Source organism: Pagrus pagrus (assembly GCF_965226575.1).
Source record: "Pagrus pagrus genome assembly, chromosome: 16".
Lineage (NCBI taxonomy): Eukaryota > Metazoa > Chordata > Actinopteri > Spariformes > Sparidae > Pagrus > Pagrus pagrus.
Genome location: NC_140200.1, coordinates 23,055,625 through 23,076,263, shown reverse-complemented (window position 1 = coordinate 23,076,263; position 20,639 = coordinate 23,055,625). Strand labels below are relative to the sequence as shown.

At 41.4% G+C, this 20,639-nt stretch overlaps 1 protein-coding gene across 6 annotated transcripts in view; it reads right to left on the bottom strand.

The window, feature by feature from the left end:
• Positions 1–80: 80 nt before the first annotated feature.
• LOC311271528 (unconventional myosin-VI) overlaps positions 81–20,639 on the bottom strand; it is a 147,481-nt gene continuing 126,922 nt past the window's right edge. For 4 of the 6 annotated variants that reach the window (XM_084377243.1, XM_084377245.1, XM_084377246.1 and 1 more), the window contains 5 exons: positions 18,260–18,363; positions 14,197–14,328; positions 12,041–12,067; positions 7,943–8,161; positions 81–3,084 (listed from right to left, as the gene is read on the bottom strand). In XM_084377243.1, the coding sequence (XP_084233369.1) occupies positions 2,885–3,084; positions 7,943–8,161; positions 12,041–12,067; positions 14,197–14,328; positions 18,260–18,363 (682 nt within the window). In that variant the 3' untranslated portion in view covers positions 81–2,884. The remainder of the gene's footprint in view (positions 3,085–7,942; positions 8,162–12,040; positions 12,068–14,196; positions 14,329–18,259; positions 18,364–20,639) is intronic. The other 2 variants (XM_084377244.1, XM_084377248.1) reach the window with 1 other exon arrangement.

Sequence of the window (20,639 nt, the reverse complement as noted above, 5' to 3'; positions counted from 1 at the left end):
TAATAAAACGTCACCCGTTCATTTCTTGAAAAGGTCATTTGTTCATGACGCCAGTCTGAAGTGAAAGAAGGAGCAGCGCAGTGAGTGAAACATGGAATGCATTTATTCGTCTGTTAGAGAGATCAGCGTTAGAAAAATGACAGTGGACAAAGGCAGTGCTTCCCGAGGAATGATTGTAATGTGTGGAGAGGAACAGATCGAAGCAGAGGCAGGACAGTTTCATCTACATCTGAGGGAAGATTCAAGGTCGTCACTCGGGTGTTGAACCAACACTGAGGTCTTTATGGTGGACAAAGCTCAGGATGCGTCTCCTTTACACTCGGCATTAACATGCTGGGAAACAGACGGGAAACAAGTCAGCTCACCTGGTTCAACACCCTGAAGGTATTTACTGGCTGCATGTTTCACTTTAGTTCTTGTGTTCTGGGTGTTGGTGGTGTCGATCTTTTCTGATTTCTGTTTAAAATCCAGTTCAGATCTTTGAAGTTGTAACTCTGTCTGAATCTGAGCTGATCAGTTTTTCTTTAGTCCCTGTTCCGCATGTATCTGATGTTACATCATCAACTAAAGCAGGAAACGGCAGTTTGGTTTGGAGGTAAGAGAACGGATCTTAATCAGAGTAAACTGGTGAGAACTTGTTGTTGTTGGTCACTTTAATCAGCATTAAATTCATGCGTATTTTTGTCTCTTTCAAGGCTTCAGGTGCGAGTAAAGTCTGCATTGTAATAGTTGAGTTTATAACTGTCAAGTAAAATTGAAGCAAATATTTTAAAATGTTGCAAAAACAAAATGCGAATTTTGTGGTTTCCATCAACTGTTTCTGATGCGATACTTCAAAGTGCTGATAAAAATGCATTTAAGGTAACACGGCTAGTGTGTCTGAGAAGCTAATGGACACAGAACTTGATTTGGAATAAAAATTGTCTCAACAGCATTCGCACCAAATTGGTTAAACTTCAGATTCTTTGTGTAACTGATTAACTGTGAACAGAATGTTCAGTTATCATGTTAGTCACGTCGATCAGATGGGCAAAGTGGACGATTTAAAACTGCAGCTCAAACGTGTCAGCTGTAGACTGTAGTATTCCCAAAACACAAACCTGATCAGTAAGCACTGAGTTTGTGATTTGCACACCAAAGAACGCCTCGAGTTTTAGCTTAAATTTGGGCCTAATGTGATTAAAAGGTGGTTTTAATAGTAACTTGAATAGGTTGAATCAAAGTGTGACCTTGACGTTTGAAAAACTCTTTTTAATCCCTCTTTAACGGAGATGTCTAGACGTCTTCTGACCCATGAACCAGCAGTTTAAGCCTGTCCGTCTTTGCTGTCACTATCAGACCTTCAGTGTATCTCTGACGGATTCCTTCATTGATTTCACGCCTGCTTCCTGCATGTTAACGCCAGCTGTAAAAGGGGTTTAGCTACTTTGCAACAAGACAGATCTTCATGCTTTCAGACAATCTAAATCACCTTTTTGTTGTGCAGAGAGGAGAAAAACAAAATAACAGAAAGCTCAGGAACAAACTTGGCAACAGGTGAATAGAGAAGATGTAAAGTCGCAGCAGATTGTCTTTAAGTTGTTTTTGTAGCCATCGAAAGAGGCAGTTTTTGTTTTTTCTCTCAGCGTAGTTTGTGATTTATTGCTTCTCTTGACAATCTCACGTACCCGGGCCACTCAAGTAGAAACTGTTCTTTCAAAAAATAAACTTTTACATTCCAGTTGGAACATCGCTGTTGGCCGCGTGTTCTGTACCTGCTGTAGAGAAAATATTCAGTGTTGTATGAATGTTCCAGTTCAGAGTACCAGTGCGTCGTCACACAGCAGACAAATCCAATCAGACATGAGATATTTAAATCAAACAGCCACATGGAGTGTTTTTTATCAATGAAACTGCCTTGGGAATCACTGCATTGGCAAAAAAAAAAATTATGTTTCCTCGTGTAAAAAGATCAAATTTGAAGACTAAAGATGAAGAGTATTTTTTTTGCAGCGCTGATCTGGTCTCAAACAGCACAAGAGGAGTTGCATCTCAGCTTTTTGCATAATCATTTCACATTTTCTGCTTCGCTCAATAAACAAAAACTAATCACGGAGTTAAATTTCTGCTCTGGCCACAAAAGAAAAAACCTGACGAGAGGCTTCGCTCAGAGCGACGTTTGGTCTCATTATCTTTACACATTAATCACACATGAGAAGAAAAGAGGAATCACTACATGAAGGAATCAACGAGGTCTCAAGTTACATTCGGTTGGAAAGACAGAAGGTAAAATAAAAAAGTATTAGCAAATATTTGACTTAATTCTGAGCAACAATTGGACACTCATGCAGCTCGGCCTCACGGTGAGAACTGACAGCTCCTTGTGCAAGTGTGTGTTTCGCCCTGTAAGAACCACATGAAGACAATGTAAACAGCAGGTTTAAGTCGGAGAGGGATCACCAGCTAGCTGTTAAGATGGAAGCGACACACCAGTGAGACTTCAATGTAATAATCAGGAATGCATAATTACAAAGGAATTAAGTTTTCATGTTTGGGGAGGCAGCTTCGAACAAAAGAAAAAAAAAAAATCCTACTTCTGGCGATTAAACCCTGTTAAAGTAGTGTTAAGGCCTCGTAGTTACTCGCAGAACAGAATTCCTTGGAAAACGCCGGATGTGATAATTTAGTATGATTTTTCTGCATAGGGTTCACTGCGAAACTCCCCCGCCCGATGACCCTCCCCCCACAAAAAAAAAAAAAAAACGACACCAGAAGAAAAACAAAAGGACAGTTGAGAGAAATGGCTGAATGCCGGTCAGACCCTGGTGCAGCACGCTCACACGCCATCTGTGTTAGGTAGCTGGTGCGTTTGTCCCTTTGTTTGCAGTGAGAGGCCCAGGCTCCATCACTTGTACATGCTCTGCAGCATGGCCGTGGCGTAGGTGGGTCGCGCCTGCCGGCTCTCGATGGCGCTGCGGAGGTACTGGATCCCGCCGCAGCGCTCCCAGATCTCCTCGAACTGCCGCGGGAGGATCTCGGCTCCGCGCTTCCTCGACAGGCCTGTCTCCTCCAGGCTCAGCTCGCACATCTCCATGTCGTCTTTTCCTGTAATGTGTAAACATGACCCAGGGTTAGCCTCCAGACAACAAACTTTAATCGTTTACTAGAGGAGTCCAGAGAACTGCAATTAATAATCATCTGATAAGCAGATGGAAATTGGACGAATCAGTGAACATGATTACAACAATGAGCAGAGATGTCTACGGAAGCCCAGAGGGGCAAGTGAAGAAATGTTTTCTTTCTGGTGATCCATTTTCAAGTCTGATCTAATTGTTTTCTCTCTTTCTCTTGTAAAAACTCCTCATGAAACTTTTATTTTCTCCTGATATATATATATATATATATATATATATATATTTTTTTTTTTACAAAAAAAAGGTCTCCTGCTGAAACTTTTTTTTAACTCTGTTTCACACATGGAAAAAAAATCTTCAGAATCCCCCCCCCCCGTCTCACAAATAAATCTTTTTTCATGTTTCACACATGAATATTTTGTTTCACGTGAAATATATTTTTCACTTTGTTTCACACAGACATTTTTTTCTCCTGAATTTTTTATTTTTTTACTAATTAAAAAAAAAATTACCAAGAAATGCCTTACAAAACACATTCTCCATAAAAACAAACTTCCCACTCTTTTTCACACATGAATACATTTTTTTCCTCCACTTGGTTTCACACATAAAAACAATTTCTTGTGATTATTATTCTTATCATTTTTTTTCATGTGTTGTCTCAGATGGAAGAAAAAACTTAAGGAATGTAGAAATATTATCCTGGAAAAACCTTTTTTCCCCACCATTCATCAGGTCATAAACACAGGAGAGAAAACACTTTGGATCAGAATTAGAAAATGGATCACCAGGAAAAAAAAGCAAAAAGTCTCCACTTGTCCCTCAGGGCTTCCGTAGAATGACAAACCTGTGCAGCTAAAATGTTAAACAGCTGGGCCTCTGATGAGAATAAATCCTTTAACTTGGAGGTGTACAGTGTTTTTTTTAACATACTGTAAGAATCATTATTGAATATAACAACACACAGACGACCACAGTCCATAGAATAGAAAACACCTGTCTGTGTGTTAATAGCGTTTGTGCCACAACAAGCAGCAAACTCGCAGATTGAACCAAACGACGAGTGAAAACAGACACTAAAAAAAAAAAAAGGTGAGTTGTTTTGTTTACCCATCTGTCTGAGCATATGTGCACGTCGACGAGTTAAAACCTCTCGACTCCTACCAGCGTTTCCCTCGACTTCATTTGACTCAGAGGATTAGACTCGGCTGCGGGCTGAAGGATGTTTGTGAGTTCTGGGTTTCGCTGCACGTTGTGAAGTTTGAAAACTGTGTGGTCGTCAATCAAAAAAAAAAGCTCATTGTGGTGAGATAGGTGGTGTTTCGGAGGCCAGTGTTCACAGACAGCAGCAGTCTGTGGGTGAGTAACTACCTCATATAACACTACAGCTAACACGCTGCTGGAACCTGTTATTGTCTTTACAGCTGCAGATGTAGTGTGTGATACTGAGACTGAATTTAAATTGCCGACTGTGTTCGGGGATGAAATATGTAGTCTGCTGAAGTTCACTTGTTTCTGTTCTTGCAGTTTTTATTCAGAGTCCAGAATTTTTTTAAGGTGATGCATTTGAGGGGAATTATGGATTATTTTTATTTTGCGTCATCGCACGCCGCCTTCCCAACATCACAAGACTGATTCCAACCTATCAGTGCACATCACGCATGGCAGACGTAGCGAGATGACACAAAGATGTAAGAAGACAGAAACAGACAGAGAGAGACTGGAACGGGGAGAAAAGGTGTGTTAGTGTCTCGTATCTGCAGAGACCCTGCAGCCCCCCAAAATGTGGCTATTTGACGTCCTGGGAGACTCAACAATCAGCTGTCTTTGTGGTGCTTTTAGGAACAGCTGGGACAAATCCTATGATTCTACCTTTAACTTTAATAGTCTTTGAATTATATTAATATGACGTGCGCTTTGTATATGACAGTTAGCTTTGACCAGAAATGGCAGCTGGAAATGTCCTTCAGAGGGAGACTTTTTACTTTGATACACTTCGAGCCTGTACTTCATCACTTTTACTGGAGTAAAGAAGTTGAATCAGTACTTCTACTCTTCTTTGTGACAGAAGTATCTGTACTTCTAGTGGAGGAAAGGTTTGTTTGGTTGGTGCACTGATAAATTAGCTCCCTCAAAGAACATAAAAGTTGTATTTTACAGTTCACTCAGCTCTGCACACTTTCTGAGGAGCTAACAGCAGAACGGATAGATGAATAGAATCCTGTCAACGCTGTCATAACTGGAAAGCAGCTCATGAAAAGAGAAAAAATTGGACTAAGAGATCAAAACGCTGCGAGCAAAATGGATTGTTGTTATGTGAGCTGCAGGTAAGACTTCTACGCAGGCTGGAAAACACGTCATCATGTGTTTTCTTCATTACATCAACAAACTTCCTGCTGCATCAAATCAAATGATCCAGAATCTGTGGTGATATATCAGTGAATAACTTTACCTTCCTCCTTCGTCTTCACCAGCATCCATGACTGCAGCTTCATGAATTCATTTAACTAAAACTGAAGTGCAAGTTTTCTTCCACTTGTTGTAAATTATGATAATATGACCTGTTGCTGCTTTTGAGGGAAAATAATGTCTCAGCTGTCAATCAAACCTGCACACCTGACCACCCACTCAGTGGCTCCAAGGATAAAGGAGCTTTAATGTTTTTGTTCTTTTCGCTAATAAAACAATAAATTTGAAATTCTCTGTCGATTTTAAATGCATCTGCAACATCAGGTTACTCTAATTATTTCCTATGGGTTTGGTGCGTGGGTTGTAAAACTGTGGCTCTGCACTACAAATCCTTCTAAAACAAACACCTGATGAAATATGTGTCTCAAACCTAGAAAGTCACGTCACATAACACGAATCTTTACGCTTCACATTTGTCACAGTCCTGCTCTGATGAGAGTCGACAAGAACTGAGCTAAAAATCCTGCTCGCTGATTCATATCGGACGTCCACGACGGGACTCCTGAAAAATAAAAGCCTGGCCGGCGGTGAACGTCCTGACTGTGCATTATGATCAGAGATGATGATGATGAATCTGCTGCTCTCTGGCAAAGTCAAATTCTTGAACATTTATTAAAGCCGGCCAATGAAGTGTCACTTTTGATTTCTTTTGTTCCTGTCGCCGTCAGAGTATCGACTCATCCGTTTTGCTCCATGTGTCCTTCAGTCCTCCCTCCCTCCTCTTCATCGCCTCCATTTAACACAACATCTGCCAAAAACTCGAAAGTAAAGGTTGAAGGAATGGTGTGATTATCCACTCTAACGTTAGCACGCCCGGTTGTCTAGTTACCCATGGTAATGGGTTAGCATCATCTCCAAACTGTTAGCAAATCATTAGCTAATGAGATCATTAAGCAGGTTATGAGAGAAGAAGCCCAGTTCAAGCCCGGGAACATTTAACCCTTTTGTAGGTTGTTAGCTAGCTGGCTAGCTTCAGCTAATAATCCGCTAATCTGCTACAGACAATTGGCAAAGAAGCTTTAGCCTCAGTCTTTTATCATAATTTCAGGTACATGGTCGTCAAATGCACATAAACCTTTTGTAGGATTCTTATTTTCATGTGTTGCCATTTAACTTGTTAGCTAACAATCTGCTAATCTGCCAGTCACAATTGGCAAATAGAATTAGCATCAATCTTATAGCATGACATCACTATATAGCCAGGAAATGCATATTTATCAAATCATTTATTGATTTATCAAATCACGAAGTTAGTGCTAATTAGCTAACTAGCTACAACTCATAAAATCAAACAAACAAATCTCAGTTTGTTCAAATATTAATGGCCACTTTTAAGTTACTACCTAAGTGTGTATCTACAAGACTGTCTGTCACTGTCAACTTAACTTCTTTTCTTTTGTTATGTATCTGTAATTATATCCATATAGCTCCTGTGGAGTTGTTACAGAATAAAGAAGTCTAAAAAGTCCAACAGTTCAGCTATTTCAGCTGGTTAAATCAACGGTTGCTTGATTAAAACGATGAGAACCTTCTTCTCAGTTAAAGGATAAGTACCGTTTTTTACAACCTGGACCTTATTTCTGGCAAAAGATATGGTCATTTACTCACCCAGATAACTTTGGTGTCATTCGGCGTCGTTCGGACGAAATTAGATCCAGTGTAGCGGCGATATATCCATATAATGGGAGTAACGGGGCATCGACACAGCCTCTATATAACGCATTATCTGCCACGAAACTAGTTCATTTCATCAATATTTTGTTACGATATGCTAGCGCTATTAGCCTCTGAGTCCGGGCTCGTCCGTTATCAACATCCGGGGTCAAACTAGCAGCAGCAGCTACAGGTAAACAAGGCGCGCTGTCGCGGGTGCGCGCGCAGCTCAGAGACGACATCTTCCAGGTCAGAGGTAGTAGATCAGCCTACAGACCCCGGATGTTGACAATAGACGAGCCCGGACTCAGAGGCTAATAGCGCTAGCATATCGTAACAAAATATTGATGAAATGAACTAGTTTCGTGGCAGATAATGCGTTATATAGAGGCTGTGTGTCGATGCCCCGTTACTCCCATTATATGGATATATCGCCGCTACACTGGATCTAATTTCGTCCGAACGACGCCGAATGACACCAAAGTTATCTGGGTGAGTAAATGACCATATCTTTTGCCAGAAATAAGGTCCAGGTTGTAAAAAACGGTACTTATCCTTTAAGGACTAACTGTTTCAGAAATCACTGTTAATGTTGGATGGTAAACAGCAGGTGGTTTGAGGGAGGATGCCAGCCCCCTCTCCATCCACTAGTAGTGCCTCTCTCCACCACTCTTTCATCCATCCTCACACCTTGGAGCTGTACTGACCTGCCACCAGCAGGATGGGGTGTTTGTCTGGATGCAGCTCCATCTGTCTGGCGATCCAGGGCCCGTCGAAGTGAGCGTACCACCAGCCCTTCTTCTTGTTCTGTGGGTCTTTGTACTGGTCACCCGGCCGGATGAACGGGATGCGGAAGTAGCGCTGCTGCCGGTTCATGGCCACCTCGTACTGCCGGGCCGGGATGGGCGGAGCTGGATTCTGCTGGGCTGTTGATTGGATGGAAAAAAAGTTAGGTGTTTTCCACAGATGATCGCAACCAATCAGGAGACAGGGACCGTGTTTACATGCAGTCTGGGGTCAGGTAATGGGAGTGATGGCCAAAATTTTGTTATCAAAAGCCTCTTCAGTTTATAAACCTGTGTATTAACTTTGAAAAGATTATGGAGACAATCATCAGAGACCTGCTGAAGTACCCTTGAGCAAATTATTGTCTTTCCCAGCTCCAGCAGGGGCCAGTCTGACCTCGTCACAGAAGAAGAGAGAAAAGAGAAGCTCACAATAAAAGTCTGGAATATGTGGGGCTACATTTGAGTGATGTAAAATGGTAGGAAAAAACAGTTTCTGCTTGGAAAAGTACCTGGAGAGCATTCAGATTTCAATGACAGAACTTTGTTCACAAACACAGAATACATTTCTGTTCTGTTTGGGAAAACTTAATTTAACAACTCAAACTGTCCACGTGAGAAGAATGTTGAGGACGATACAGAGAGTGACAGTTGTTTTTCTGCCTACGCCACCCTGGAACTTATTTCTGGTGTCAGAATATTTTGTTGCTTTGATTTTACTTTTGATTCAGATCCTTGAATAAAAAACAATTTGAAAAGAAAAAGATGTTAAATAAGATAATAAAGGCATGAAAGCTCCCAGGATGTTTTCAGTTCGTTCATTTTGAGAACGTTTCAGTTTCTAATGGAGATGAACAAAATGAATCTCTGTTGATCAAATAGAAAAACAATATTTGGAAAGTTTCACAGCATCTCGTCTTTGCAGGAACATTTTCCTGCTGCCATCTGGCAGAAGAAACAGAAGTATCTGCTGCCGTACCACCAGACTACAGAGCAGCTTCTTCCCTCAGGCTGTGACATTTCTCAATTAATCCTCAACACTCCACCATGAAGCAAAGATCACTTTAACTGAATATTCTCTGTAAATGACTGATTTTTTTTGAACAATGACGGAAAAATCTGAAGGCTGTCGGTCATTTTGAAAGATCAGAAAACTGAAGGCGATCTACTGTAACATCAGTAATTCACAATTATTTGACGACTCTAAACAAATGCTTCCTCTGCCAGGAAGGGCATATTTTGTGACTTGATTAATATTTATAATTAGTCTGTATAATTTTTTGGTAATTTTGGGAATTACAAATTGATTTGTCATTATACAGTCTTGTTGCATAACGACAATTATATTCATCTTGACTCTTGAGTAATCCCCAGAGCTGCTGTTAACAACTTACATTTAAAACAGCTTCAACATGGCAGCGAGGGAATATCAGCCTTTGAACTGCAAGTAGCATTAAAGAAGAACAGCTTTACTTACACCTGAAAGTGCTTTTAAAAGGTACATTTGAATTCATTATAAGACGTTAATACACAGGTGGATTCACTGAAACAGGCTCATGCAAGATGACAAAATAAACATGGAACAGAGAATCCAAATCAGCCGACTTGAAGGATTCAGATTTCCTTTTTAAACATCCGTTTCTTCTCACGTCTCCATTATCTCGCTGCTTGTAAACAATAATCCCTGCTCCGCTGTTCCCGGATCAGCTCTGAATATTAAAGAGACTCCCTGCGCTCCATGTTTAGGGTCAGTCGGTGAGTCCTGCTGTTAGAGGAGGGTCAGCAGAGATCACAGCAGGGTTGATGACAGAGTGGAGAAATCAGCGGGACATGAAGCATGGAGGGTGTTATGGAGGGGTTTGCACTCTCATGTGAAACATAAAACGTATATTAATTGCATCAGTCTGCAAAGTGGAACGTAAAATAAGGATCTACTGAGATTGAAGAAGCTTTTCTACCTGATAAGGAACCAGCGCACTGCAAAAATGTTCATTCTAACAAGTCATCTTGAATTCAGTTTAAAATCTCTTGTTTCCAGTTCAGCTTGTTACAACAACAAGTCTCTGTTTCCTTATTTTATTGCTATTATTGTTTCAAGCAGAGTAATGAAAGCAACAGAAACGTGGATCTTCTTCTTCACTTTAAAACTGATTCCAAGATTTTATCACCTTGTTAAAATGAGTCTTTGCAGCATCTTAAAAAACACACAGCAGCCATCTGCTTCAGAGCAACACATGGCGTCACCATCACCAACAAAATGGCGCCCTCACACCACCTTCCAACAGGAAAAACTGAAAAAAAGAAGGACGCCAGCCAAGATTTCGGTTTGGCCTCCCTTCACTGACAACGTTCAGACTGAAAATAAAAATCCCCAAACTTGAACAAAAAGAATCAGCTCTGTTTGTTTAGGAGAAGCAGCAGAATGGTAGAATCGCTCCAGAGAGGTGCTTGAACTTAACTCCCCCCAGGATTCTCTCAGCTTGTTGATTACTGTTTGTCGTACTTCCCGCTTTCTGCCATCAAAGTGCCGCGGTGACTCACTGAGGGGGTCGAGCGCCGCATTCAAGTTTCAAGGCCGACGAAAACAAGGTGGGTCTGTGACGCGTTCGAGGGGATAAAGATCGGAAAGCAAACACTGAATCTGTGATTTCAGCTCAAATTTATGTTTGTTTGTGAGCGCAGACGTGTCAAAGTCGAAGTTGGGTAAACCTGAAACTAAAAGTCGCTCGGGAACATCTCATTTATCTGCTCAGCTGTAAATTAGCAGATACATGCGTCCTCTAAAAACTGAAACACATCCAGAGGTTTGAAGGGTAAATTCACCCAAATAGGAAGGAAAATAATCCAACTTTTGACTGGTGGTAGTTTTGTTTTCATTTTCTAGATATAGAGATTTATACTGTATGACACAGTTTCTGCAATTTATCTGTGATGTTAAAAGAACAGTCACACTTGCTTCTGTAACAGCTTAATATACCGTTCAGCAAGATCTGTGACTTTGCTCAGCTTTGGTTCACTTTGACACTATATTTATACACCTGCTAACATTTGGCTTTTGTGCTTGGTATTGCAGTGAACTGTGAAGATCTCAAACCCTGAGTAGATAAAACAGAAAGTTATGAATCTATATACTCAAACTGATGTGTAATTGTTTGTTGTGATTTGGGTGAACTGACCCTTTTCAGTGGAGAGTTGAAGAGTCTCAGATGGTCTAAACAATGTAATGAAAATATAATTCTGGATCAAACGTTCTTTTTGCAGGAAAATGATCAAACTGACACAAACATCAGCAGCTTCAGCCTTCAGACCGACATCAGTCGACCTGTAACAGCAGCGACTGGTCTGATAGTCGTCCTGGAGGCTTCACACAGCTGAACAGGTTGTTGCGTATCTACAATCTTCATTAAGTCAGGAGTGAATGGACTGAAGCGTCCACTTGCTGCTTGAGCGACGGCACCTTTTACAACATTTCTCTTCCAATCAGCGGGCGCAGCGGCCTGTTCCTCCCGTCACGCTCCTGTAAACGTGATGCTATCATCCGCCGCCAAACACAACCCGGGCAAACTGCCCCGAAAGCCTTCTGTCTTCCTCTCGTCCGTGAGAGTTTCTCCGTATGGGAGTATCAATAACGGCAGCCTTAAGAGCTCGGAGGAATTACCTCGGCTCTTTATCAAAGCCTTATAGCTGTCTGGGAGGCGTCTCGCAAAATGGGCCAGAGCTGGCACCGCTGCACCGGTCATAAAGACGAAACAGCAGCACTGTGCCTCGATATCGCTCAAATGATCTCTTCCACACACGTCTCAATGGAGGCAGCGGTTGCCTTGGAAACTCACCCACCCTCCTCCTCCTCCTCCTCCACCACCACCAACTTCTTCATCAAACTGAGCAGCACAAAGCAACAAACCCGAGGCCAGCAGTGATCCCAGTTAGAGCAGACCTCTACCATGTTGGGGGGGGAGCAGGTTAATGAGGGGCTGCAGCTCTGTGGTTAGTAGCGTTACACACTAAAGGACCACTTACATGCTTTTTTCACAGGAGGTGCATGATCTGAAAGTAAACATGCCAGGTTACACAGACGTACACTGCAGGAAGTGATGCAACACAGCAGCAACAGACATGATGACAGAAAAAATGAATCAGACAACACATGAAGATATAAACAGTGTCGACAACGAACGTGGCTGAGGCGACTTCTGATGATGTTTCCCCTCGTTATTATCACTATCTGGTGTTTATTAGTGAGATGTGTTCAGATGTGTGACAGAATGATAGGAAGAGTCTGAAGAAAGAATGAAAAGCATCTTTGCAACAAATTCAGGACATCACATTTATAATGTGCCGAAGAGTGTGAAAAATACACAGCAAATGTATTAAAATGGTACGAGAACTCCTGAGGGGCGAGTGAGGATGTATTATTTTTCTGGCGATCCACTTTGTCCGATCAAAACTGTTTTCTCTCCTGTGTTTATGACTTGAGAACTGGTAAAAAAAAAAAGAAAAGAAGAAAGAAAAAAGAAAAACGGTTCCTCCATATTTTTTTTTCCATCTGTGAAAATGTGGAAGAAAAAAAAAAAATCCCCCCAGGAATTTTTTGTTTTGTTTTTGTCATGTATTAGGCCAGGTGAAAAGATAACATATCTTGGATTCCTCCGTGTGCCTCTAGAGGGAGCCCACATACCACCAGTGGTACCAAAGAAGAAGAGTCTGGAGATATTCTATATTTTGCTTTATGTTGACGAAATCCCACGAACAGACCAAAACCAACAATGAATGTATCAGCGAACAACGAATGTATCATGTGATTCTGTTTGTTTGATTAAAAACTATAGTGAACGGATCAGAACAGGCTGTTGAGACTGACGTGTGATGCTAATCCAGAGGGATCATTTCTAATTTTTTAATGTTAAGACAAAAACATACAAACATAGATTCAAAACATCCTCATTGACAGAGGTTATTATTAGAGGTTTAAAGACTGACCTCTCCAGCATTTGTGTAATTAATTAAAACTACATAAAACACGTTAGACTGTGAGTTGTTTGTAGAGAGGGTTGACCACAGCGAAGCCCCTCAGACATCAGATTTACCTGCCCACACACACAGAACCTGGACGCTCATTAATAAACATTAATTTTAAAGTGCTGTTTGTGTCCACGAGGCCGATCAGCAGCCGTGACTCTCACGTTGAAGCAGAGGACGAAGGATGGCAGTGGGTGTGTGGGGCCCGCGGTCCAATCAGTAGTCAGAGCAGAGCGTACAATAGACGGCTCAGGATGAGAGCTCTCTGTCGTCATGACAACTCCACGATGTGTGGCACAAGGAGATGAGGCGATGGCGGCTGAGAGGTGACAGACGGAGTCCATTTGTTACTCGTGTGTGAACATCGTCTGGACTCAAGGAACTGTCAGTGACCCTGAACGCAGCGCAGAGTTCAGCTTCATTTAGTGGGTCAGTGTTAAATATGACGGAATTCACGAGAGTCGAGTTGAAACCTGAGCCTTCTGTCCACATTTATCAGACTTTAAAAGATAAGTGTGAAGACATTTTCTTGGAGAAACATCAGATTGTGATTACAGGTTTACATCGAAGCATGATTTGCCCGACACTGGTGATGAATTAATCAATTTCCATTCTATAAAGAACAGTACGCAACAGTTGTGACTGGTGAAGGACTGCTCCGGGATTTATAACAACTTCACTTAATCAATAAAATTGCTCTTTCTATTTGCTTTTAAAATTGGTCTAATCAGTGGAGCAGGCTGATATTGACGTATGTGTGTATACACACATTTATGACTTTAGAGTTGGAAATGAGGCTTCTGCACTATATCAGGACAAAGTTCTTTTTTTTTGAGACGTTCATGATAGTCGGTTTTCAAGACCTGTGTGGGATTTTCAAGCGGGGGTTACTGACATTAAAAAGGCATAAATCAAATGAAACAAAACAAAAACAAGAGGTGGATGTTCCCTCACTTGTACTCAGAAACTGTTACTGAAAAAACATCTCAATAGGAGCAGCAGAGGGCTGTTACTGAACTGTAAATGGAGCTTCAAGAGCTTCTCACAGTTGGAAAAGGAAACAAATATCAAAAGAAGATTTTGTAAAAAGATGTTAATAAAAACTGTTGGTGCTCCGTTTCCTGAAAACAACAACACACAGTGTCCTTTTGTCTTACCGTAGTCTGTGACACACTTCGGCGCTCGCTGCTCCGTCTCGGTGTTTCTCTTCTTGTTCTTTGACTTCCAGGCGTGGTAAACTTTGAGCCGGCGGTGGAACTCCTCTCTGCAGGCGGCCAGCAGCTCGATGTCTGGAGGAGACGGATCAGTGAGATCAGTAAAAACAAAATACTGAGACTTGTACTACAAGTAAATGTCAGAATTTGAATTTATTTTTCGTCTAGTCAGACGACCTTTAAGAACACAGAATCTTTCCCCTGTAAGTTTGGTCAAGGTGGCTTTCATAGTAAGACCTCTAGGAAGTGCAGCAGCTGAGCCTTTCAACCATTTATCCATACATTCAAGTTATAAGCTGCTGTGGGGACGACAGAGGTGGCAGGTTAACGAGGAGGATGCATTTTGGTCATTTTGCTGACAATGAGAAAGACATCCCCAATCATCAAGCACATTGGTAGGGATGAAGCCACAATGATGAACTGTTAAACCTTTGCACAACCAATATCGACAGACACATTAACTTCTGTTAATTTCACGTTCAAACTGCCACGGTTCATTAATATCTCAACAAAAAATCTATAGAGTGTACGTGCTCACTCAGACAGAGAGAGACTGACAAAAGACATTTCACACAGCCCGCAGCATTAAGATAACACATTCCAGCAGGATGATTCAGATAAATGACTTTAGTGGGAAAAAAGAAAAAAAACAAAAAACATTCAATTTATCATCCAAAGCGCGAGGGCTAACAGTGTGCAATGAGATGCTTAATGCACACTAAGTGCTTAGGTAACGTCAACTGAACAAAAATACTTTGGAGGCAGACAAATGGTGAGGGAAAAAACCCAACAACTTCCATTTACTGTGCCTCGCTGAAATCACCGCAGAATAAACTCGAACGTGGCAGGTGTCAACAACCCCTCGTCGCTGTGTTATTCCGCCACTGCAGATCATCATGAGCGGCAGGCGGACGTGATCACATCAGTATTCAATCTCCCGCTCCGTCTGGGAGGCGAGCTGAGCGGCCTGTTAACAGCTAACCGAGTCATTTCGGTGTGTTTATGTGCGGCCGCCCGCAGGCTCCCCTTCTACACACATTAATTTGTGGGAAGCCTGCAGGTGTCGACCCTCCTGTCCTCGTCCTTCACGCTTCCTGCTGTGTGGGTAAGGACAGGTGGGCTCTCGGGTTAAACTCAATAATATGGAGAGAAAACAGATTCTCCCCTCGGCTCTTTACCTTTAACTCCCCTCTATCATTCGAAGCGTAATCAGCCCAAGGAGCCATGAATATTTGTTCATCCACTATCAGCCTGCTGTTCTGACCTTTGACCTCCTCTATTTAAAATGTTATTGAGCTATTTATTTCAGTCATTGACTGTGTAAAATATGGATGCAGCTTCAGAGTCTGAAAAGCGAAGCCGATGCTGAAGTGTCTTAGACCTGCATTCTCTGTAATAGCCAGCATGGGACTGGTTTTAAAAGTGACCCTACTTCTCACTTGATTTATTACCTCAGTAAACAGTTTCCTAATGCGTTTTATGGTCTTATTGTAAGGTCTAAGTCTTCTTCAATATAGCATGATGTTCATGTAGTAAATAAAACAGACAATAAAGCAGGGGATGATTTAAGGAATTTCTTCCTTGTGATTGACAAGTCGATACCATGGCCAAATAAAGTCACTTCTGGCTCCATAAAACCGAGATAATGACATCAATGATGCCAAACTCAACAACTGTAGTCCACAAACCAGTGGGTGACAGCACGGTGGCTACATTTATTTTCATCTTATACTTCACTACAAGTGAAAGTCCTGCATTTAAAATGTTACTAAAAACAATTGGTTGACATTTTGACATCTGTACTCTAGATATGAAGCTACAGCTAGCAGCTGGTTAGTGTAGCTTAGCAATAAAATCTGGAACACAGAAGGAAACAGCTCGCCTGGTTCCCCCCAAAGCTACCAATATGTCCCTACCAGCATCTCAACAGTTGTACAAAAACTGAACTGAATTTTGTTGTAAACCAAAGAAATGGACGTAACATTGTGACCTGATGATGGCGCTAGATTAAGAGTGAGAGGATCACCCAAGTTATTATTCATCCAGAGAGGATCATGAACGTCTAAACCGCATTTTATAATGATGTTTCAGTCTAAACTAAAATGGTGGACCAAAAACAATGACTAGAAAAAACAGCAAAAATAACAAAATTCATATTTGTTGCGTCTTAATTAACTGTGACTTTGTTCTCTAAAGAAAATATTTCTGTCGCCCATAGCCTTGTTCTACTGAGGAACACATTTTATAATTGAAGTGTTCTCAAATGTTTCATTTTTAAACACAGTAATATTATTATTTAGCATTTGGCATGCTTGTAATTGCGCTAACACGTCCCCGCAATGTATTAAAGAGGAGAATTTGATACCCAATTAACAGTGATTGCCTATGCTACAATATTTCTTATATAACAGAGTATGTAAGAGGGAGTGCTTGATGATGGAGAAACTATTCTGAGACTGTTCTGCATGTAAACAGCACATCAATGTAGCTACTGTTAAACATTACTTTTCACATTAGTGTAAACTCAGGAGGACGACTGTCAGGATCCTGTAGGACTGACGACTTTGTTTCATCTGTGATTTAATTGATCAGGAGGTCGGTCTGTTGACAAGTTGTGATATGATTCCCTGAAGTTAACAGACTGTTCAGAAAAAACACAACATACTCATACACAGACAGTGTGTCAGGTGTGTGCTCATGTAGGAGCTGCTGCATCATTAGCCATTAGTGCTTTATTTTAATGTGCTGATAGCTGCCCTGATGTCTGAAGGTGTCGCCCTCGACATTTGGCAAATTGACTGAGTGACCTTGGAATAATTACGGCACAAGATATGCTAATGTTGGACGTGAGTGACAGAATCTGTCTCACTTTTTAGCCTAACAATCATGTTTCCGGATGAATGTGGTAAGGATTCAATAATGCTAAACTCCTACATGCAGAACCTTTAAACTGGCTGAAAAAGATCATCCTCTACTTTTAAATGTCAATGTAAAGGTTAACTAGCAGCAGCAGTCTGATATGTTCATCATGACACTATCTGGTACTGTCAGGGTTTGTTTGGCAGAGCAATACAGTGGGTACAACTGTGGTATCATCATAATGAGTTTTGTTAAAAGAGGTGTACTCTGTTCTGCTCGACCAGCAATTCACTCCCACACGAGCGAAGTGGTCTTAAAATGAGGCAGAGTTTACAAAAATAAAAGCAAGTGGTGTGGAAAGTGAGCTGTGGCAGACGTTTCTGACAAAGCTGTCCATTTGGCGGAAATGAGACTAAGCTGCTATTAAAAGATTCTCATAAAGAAAAGGAAAAGTCAAAGTAGCAATAAATATGAAACTGGTTCATCCTCTGTGGAGATGGAACGTGATGAACACTGGATGAGGGATCAGTTTAATTGCAATCACCCTGTTATTATATATCTGATATCTTATTACAATAACATTTTCCTTTGAGGGTGGTGCCAGAGAAAAGGTTGAGTGTTGTCAAAAATCAAAAAGGTTATTCATCCTCTGGGGAACATGAATTTGCTTAGGAAAAAGGCAAAGGCATTTAATAAAATACGACACATGAACCAAATAATTGTCAGGGTAAAGATTTGATCTGATGGTTGAGCTATAAGGTCATGGGGTCATCAAAAATTGCTTTCTGACCTAAGGCTGGGGCCACGGGAGAGTCAGGAGGTTACCGAAACTGTTAGGATTCATCCTCTAGTGACCATGAATTCTGCGGTTTTTGATTAAAATGTGTCTATTAGTTTGAGATACTGATGGATGACATGGGCTAATATTTTTCTGGTGCAGAATAAAGATCAGAATGTATGTAAACATATTTGAAATCCTCCTCTGGGGATGAGAGAATGTATGTAAAATTTCACTCTGAACCCTAGTGTTGAAACAAACTGATCTTCAGGGCTGTTCTTAGTGCAACAACAACTGAAAAGGAATATAAATCATAAAAAACCCAAACAAACAAAAACCTGCGGAAACAAACTAAACCGTAACACTCACCACATGAGGTATTGATGGCGTCCCGCAGCTCAGCGTACTTCCACTTGCTCAGCTCGTACTTCTTGGCCCCGGCAGCAGCCTTGGAGGCCTGAACCTGTGGACCTCTGATACAGGAAACAGACAAGAGGGGCACAGCAAGTCAGCAACAAAGAGCCACAGCGGTGAACTGTAGGATACCAGCAGGGCGGGGGTATTCGCTTCGTCTGGGTCCAAAAGGATTTTCAAGTAATGTACTGTACTAACTGAAGAAGTAGATGGGTGGAGTTTACAGAGTGCGGGGTTTTCTGCACATTTTCTAAGCTAGCTAGGAGAGATAAAAGATTGACAGCTTCTGTGGCTAAGACTCATGGTATATGTTTGCTCATATATCCTAGAAAAATTACAACAGAAAACCCAAGAACAAAGCTAATTTAAAGAACAATTCTGATTCATTTCAAACTGGGCCTTATGTTACATTTTCCCACTCATTGTAAGTACAGATGATCAAAGTAATCAGGAACTGGGTCTGTAAACTGTGATGGATGTTTACAACTGTTTAGCTCTGCTGTAAGCTATTATAAATTGGAGCAAATTTATTAACAGTTTTTTTTTTGTGATGTCATCGTGTACCCAAATCTCAACTAATAACTTGGTGAGAAAATTGTTCTTTTTCCGATATATAGGATGATGAATCTAATCAATGTACTTGAAACATCATTATTAAACTCTTGTGGCATGGAGTAAGTGTGCAGGCGTCACTTTTTTCTGCGGCTAGAAGGTGTGGTAAAAATAACTAAAACAGAATTATATAAAAAAAGACAGAGCCACAGCTTCGTATGTGAAAGACCAGAAATTTAGGCTCAAAGGGCAGCTGTGGTGACAATTTTTGGACATCTGAGACGATTACTGCAGCTAAACTTTCAGAATGTCAATGAAAACTAACAGGTAGTTCACAAACTACTGGGATCACCTTTTAGTAAACTCCACCCACCTGACAGTCATCAAACAGGAAGAATCACAGATTTAATACAACAGATAAACTGGTTCATTGCAGGTGGAAGCGAGGGGGAAGAGGGAGTCAGATTAGCAGCATTGTTGTTAAAAGGAAAGAGAAAGATTACTAAAGCAGAACTATGGAGGGGTTGAGAATGATATCATTACAATGCATACTGTCTCAGTCGCCAGGAAGTCAGGCAGCTCCTCTGGTGTGACGGCGTGGAGCTGCTGTGGAGTGGCAGCTCGCTGTGTTAAATTATAAATAACTGTATAAAGTGTGCAGCTCCTCTCCAGCTGTGGGCCGTGCTGTTGGCATGCTGCTCGCTCCTCACAGCGCCGCTGACAGGCCTGATTAATCCGTGACCGGGATTTGCCCTTTTTAGAACACCGGGAAGTCGGAGGCGGGACTGCGCTGTGTTCTCTAATCCTATTGGGTGGCTCTTAGCGGGAGCTGGCCTCGCATTCCGGGCTGTTCCCAGAAGCACACGGTGGCTTTGGCAGCGAGCTAAGCGGCTGAACGCTGCAGTCAGTCACCTTCTGCTCCTACTTCCTGTCGTCGTGTGTTTGTGCCGTAGCGAGAGGCGGCCTGAGCCAATTAGCCTCAGACAAACGAGCAGAGGGACAGGAGGAGAGACTGGCATCGCTTCAACTGACATCACTCATTCACGCCTGCACTAATGCCAAGAGGGACGCACGTAGGAAAGACCTTTCATCTGCAGTAATCTGATGAGAAAGTGCTGCGTCACACACAGGTGCAGCGTCAAATTTACCTGCTGAGAGCATTAAAGGTCAGAAATGACTATTCGTCCTCACAGAACAACAGGAGCTGATTTCAATAGAATCATTTTTTACTTTAATTTCCTTTAAACTTTACTTTAATCTATAACTGCTCTAAAAATCTAAATTGTAATGGAAATGCTTTCAGCATTGAAAACCCAGGGCTGTGACCTGCTGTCAGTCCTGATTTTATCAACAGGTGTTTTGATACCTGAGGCTGTTCTGCTGCTGTTAAAAGGTTTGGAAAAGCCAATTTTCAACTAATTTCCATTTTTTTCAACTTCTTTTCACCTCCATCCTGAAAACACTATTTTAACCGTCCCAAAATCAAAAAGCTCTGACCAAACCAAACTGACCGTATGATTAAGGTCTGCGGTATGCTGCGGTAGTCATGTTGTTTTAGGAACGGTCGTTTATGACGTTTTGCTTTGAGGATGAGTTGAGCAGATCAGGTGATTTTTACTTTAAATCTGTCAGAACACAAACAGAACTTGTGTTTTCTTTGTCATGAAGGCAGGCCCCTCACTGTTGCAGCGAGAAAATACAAATAAATTGTTCAGAAGATGTCAAAGTCCTTAATAAATAAATAAATAAACGCAGAAAAAAAGCTTTTGTCTTGAAAATAGCA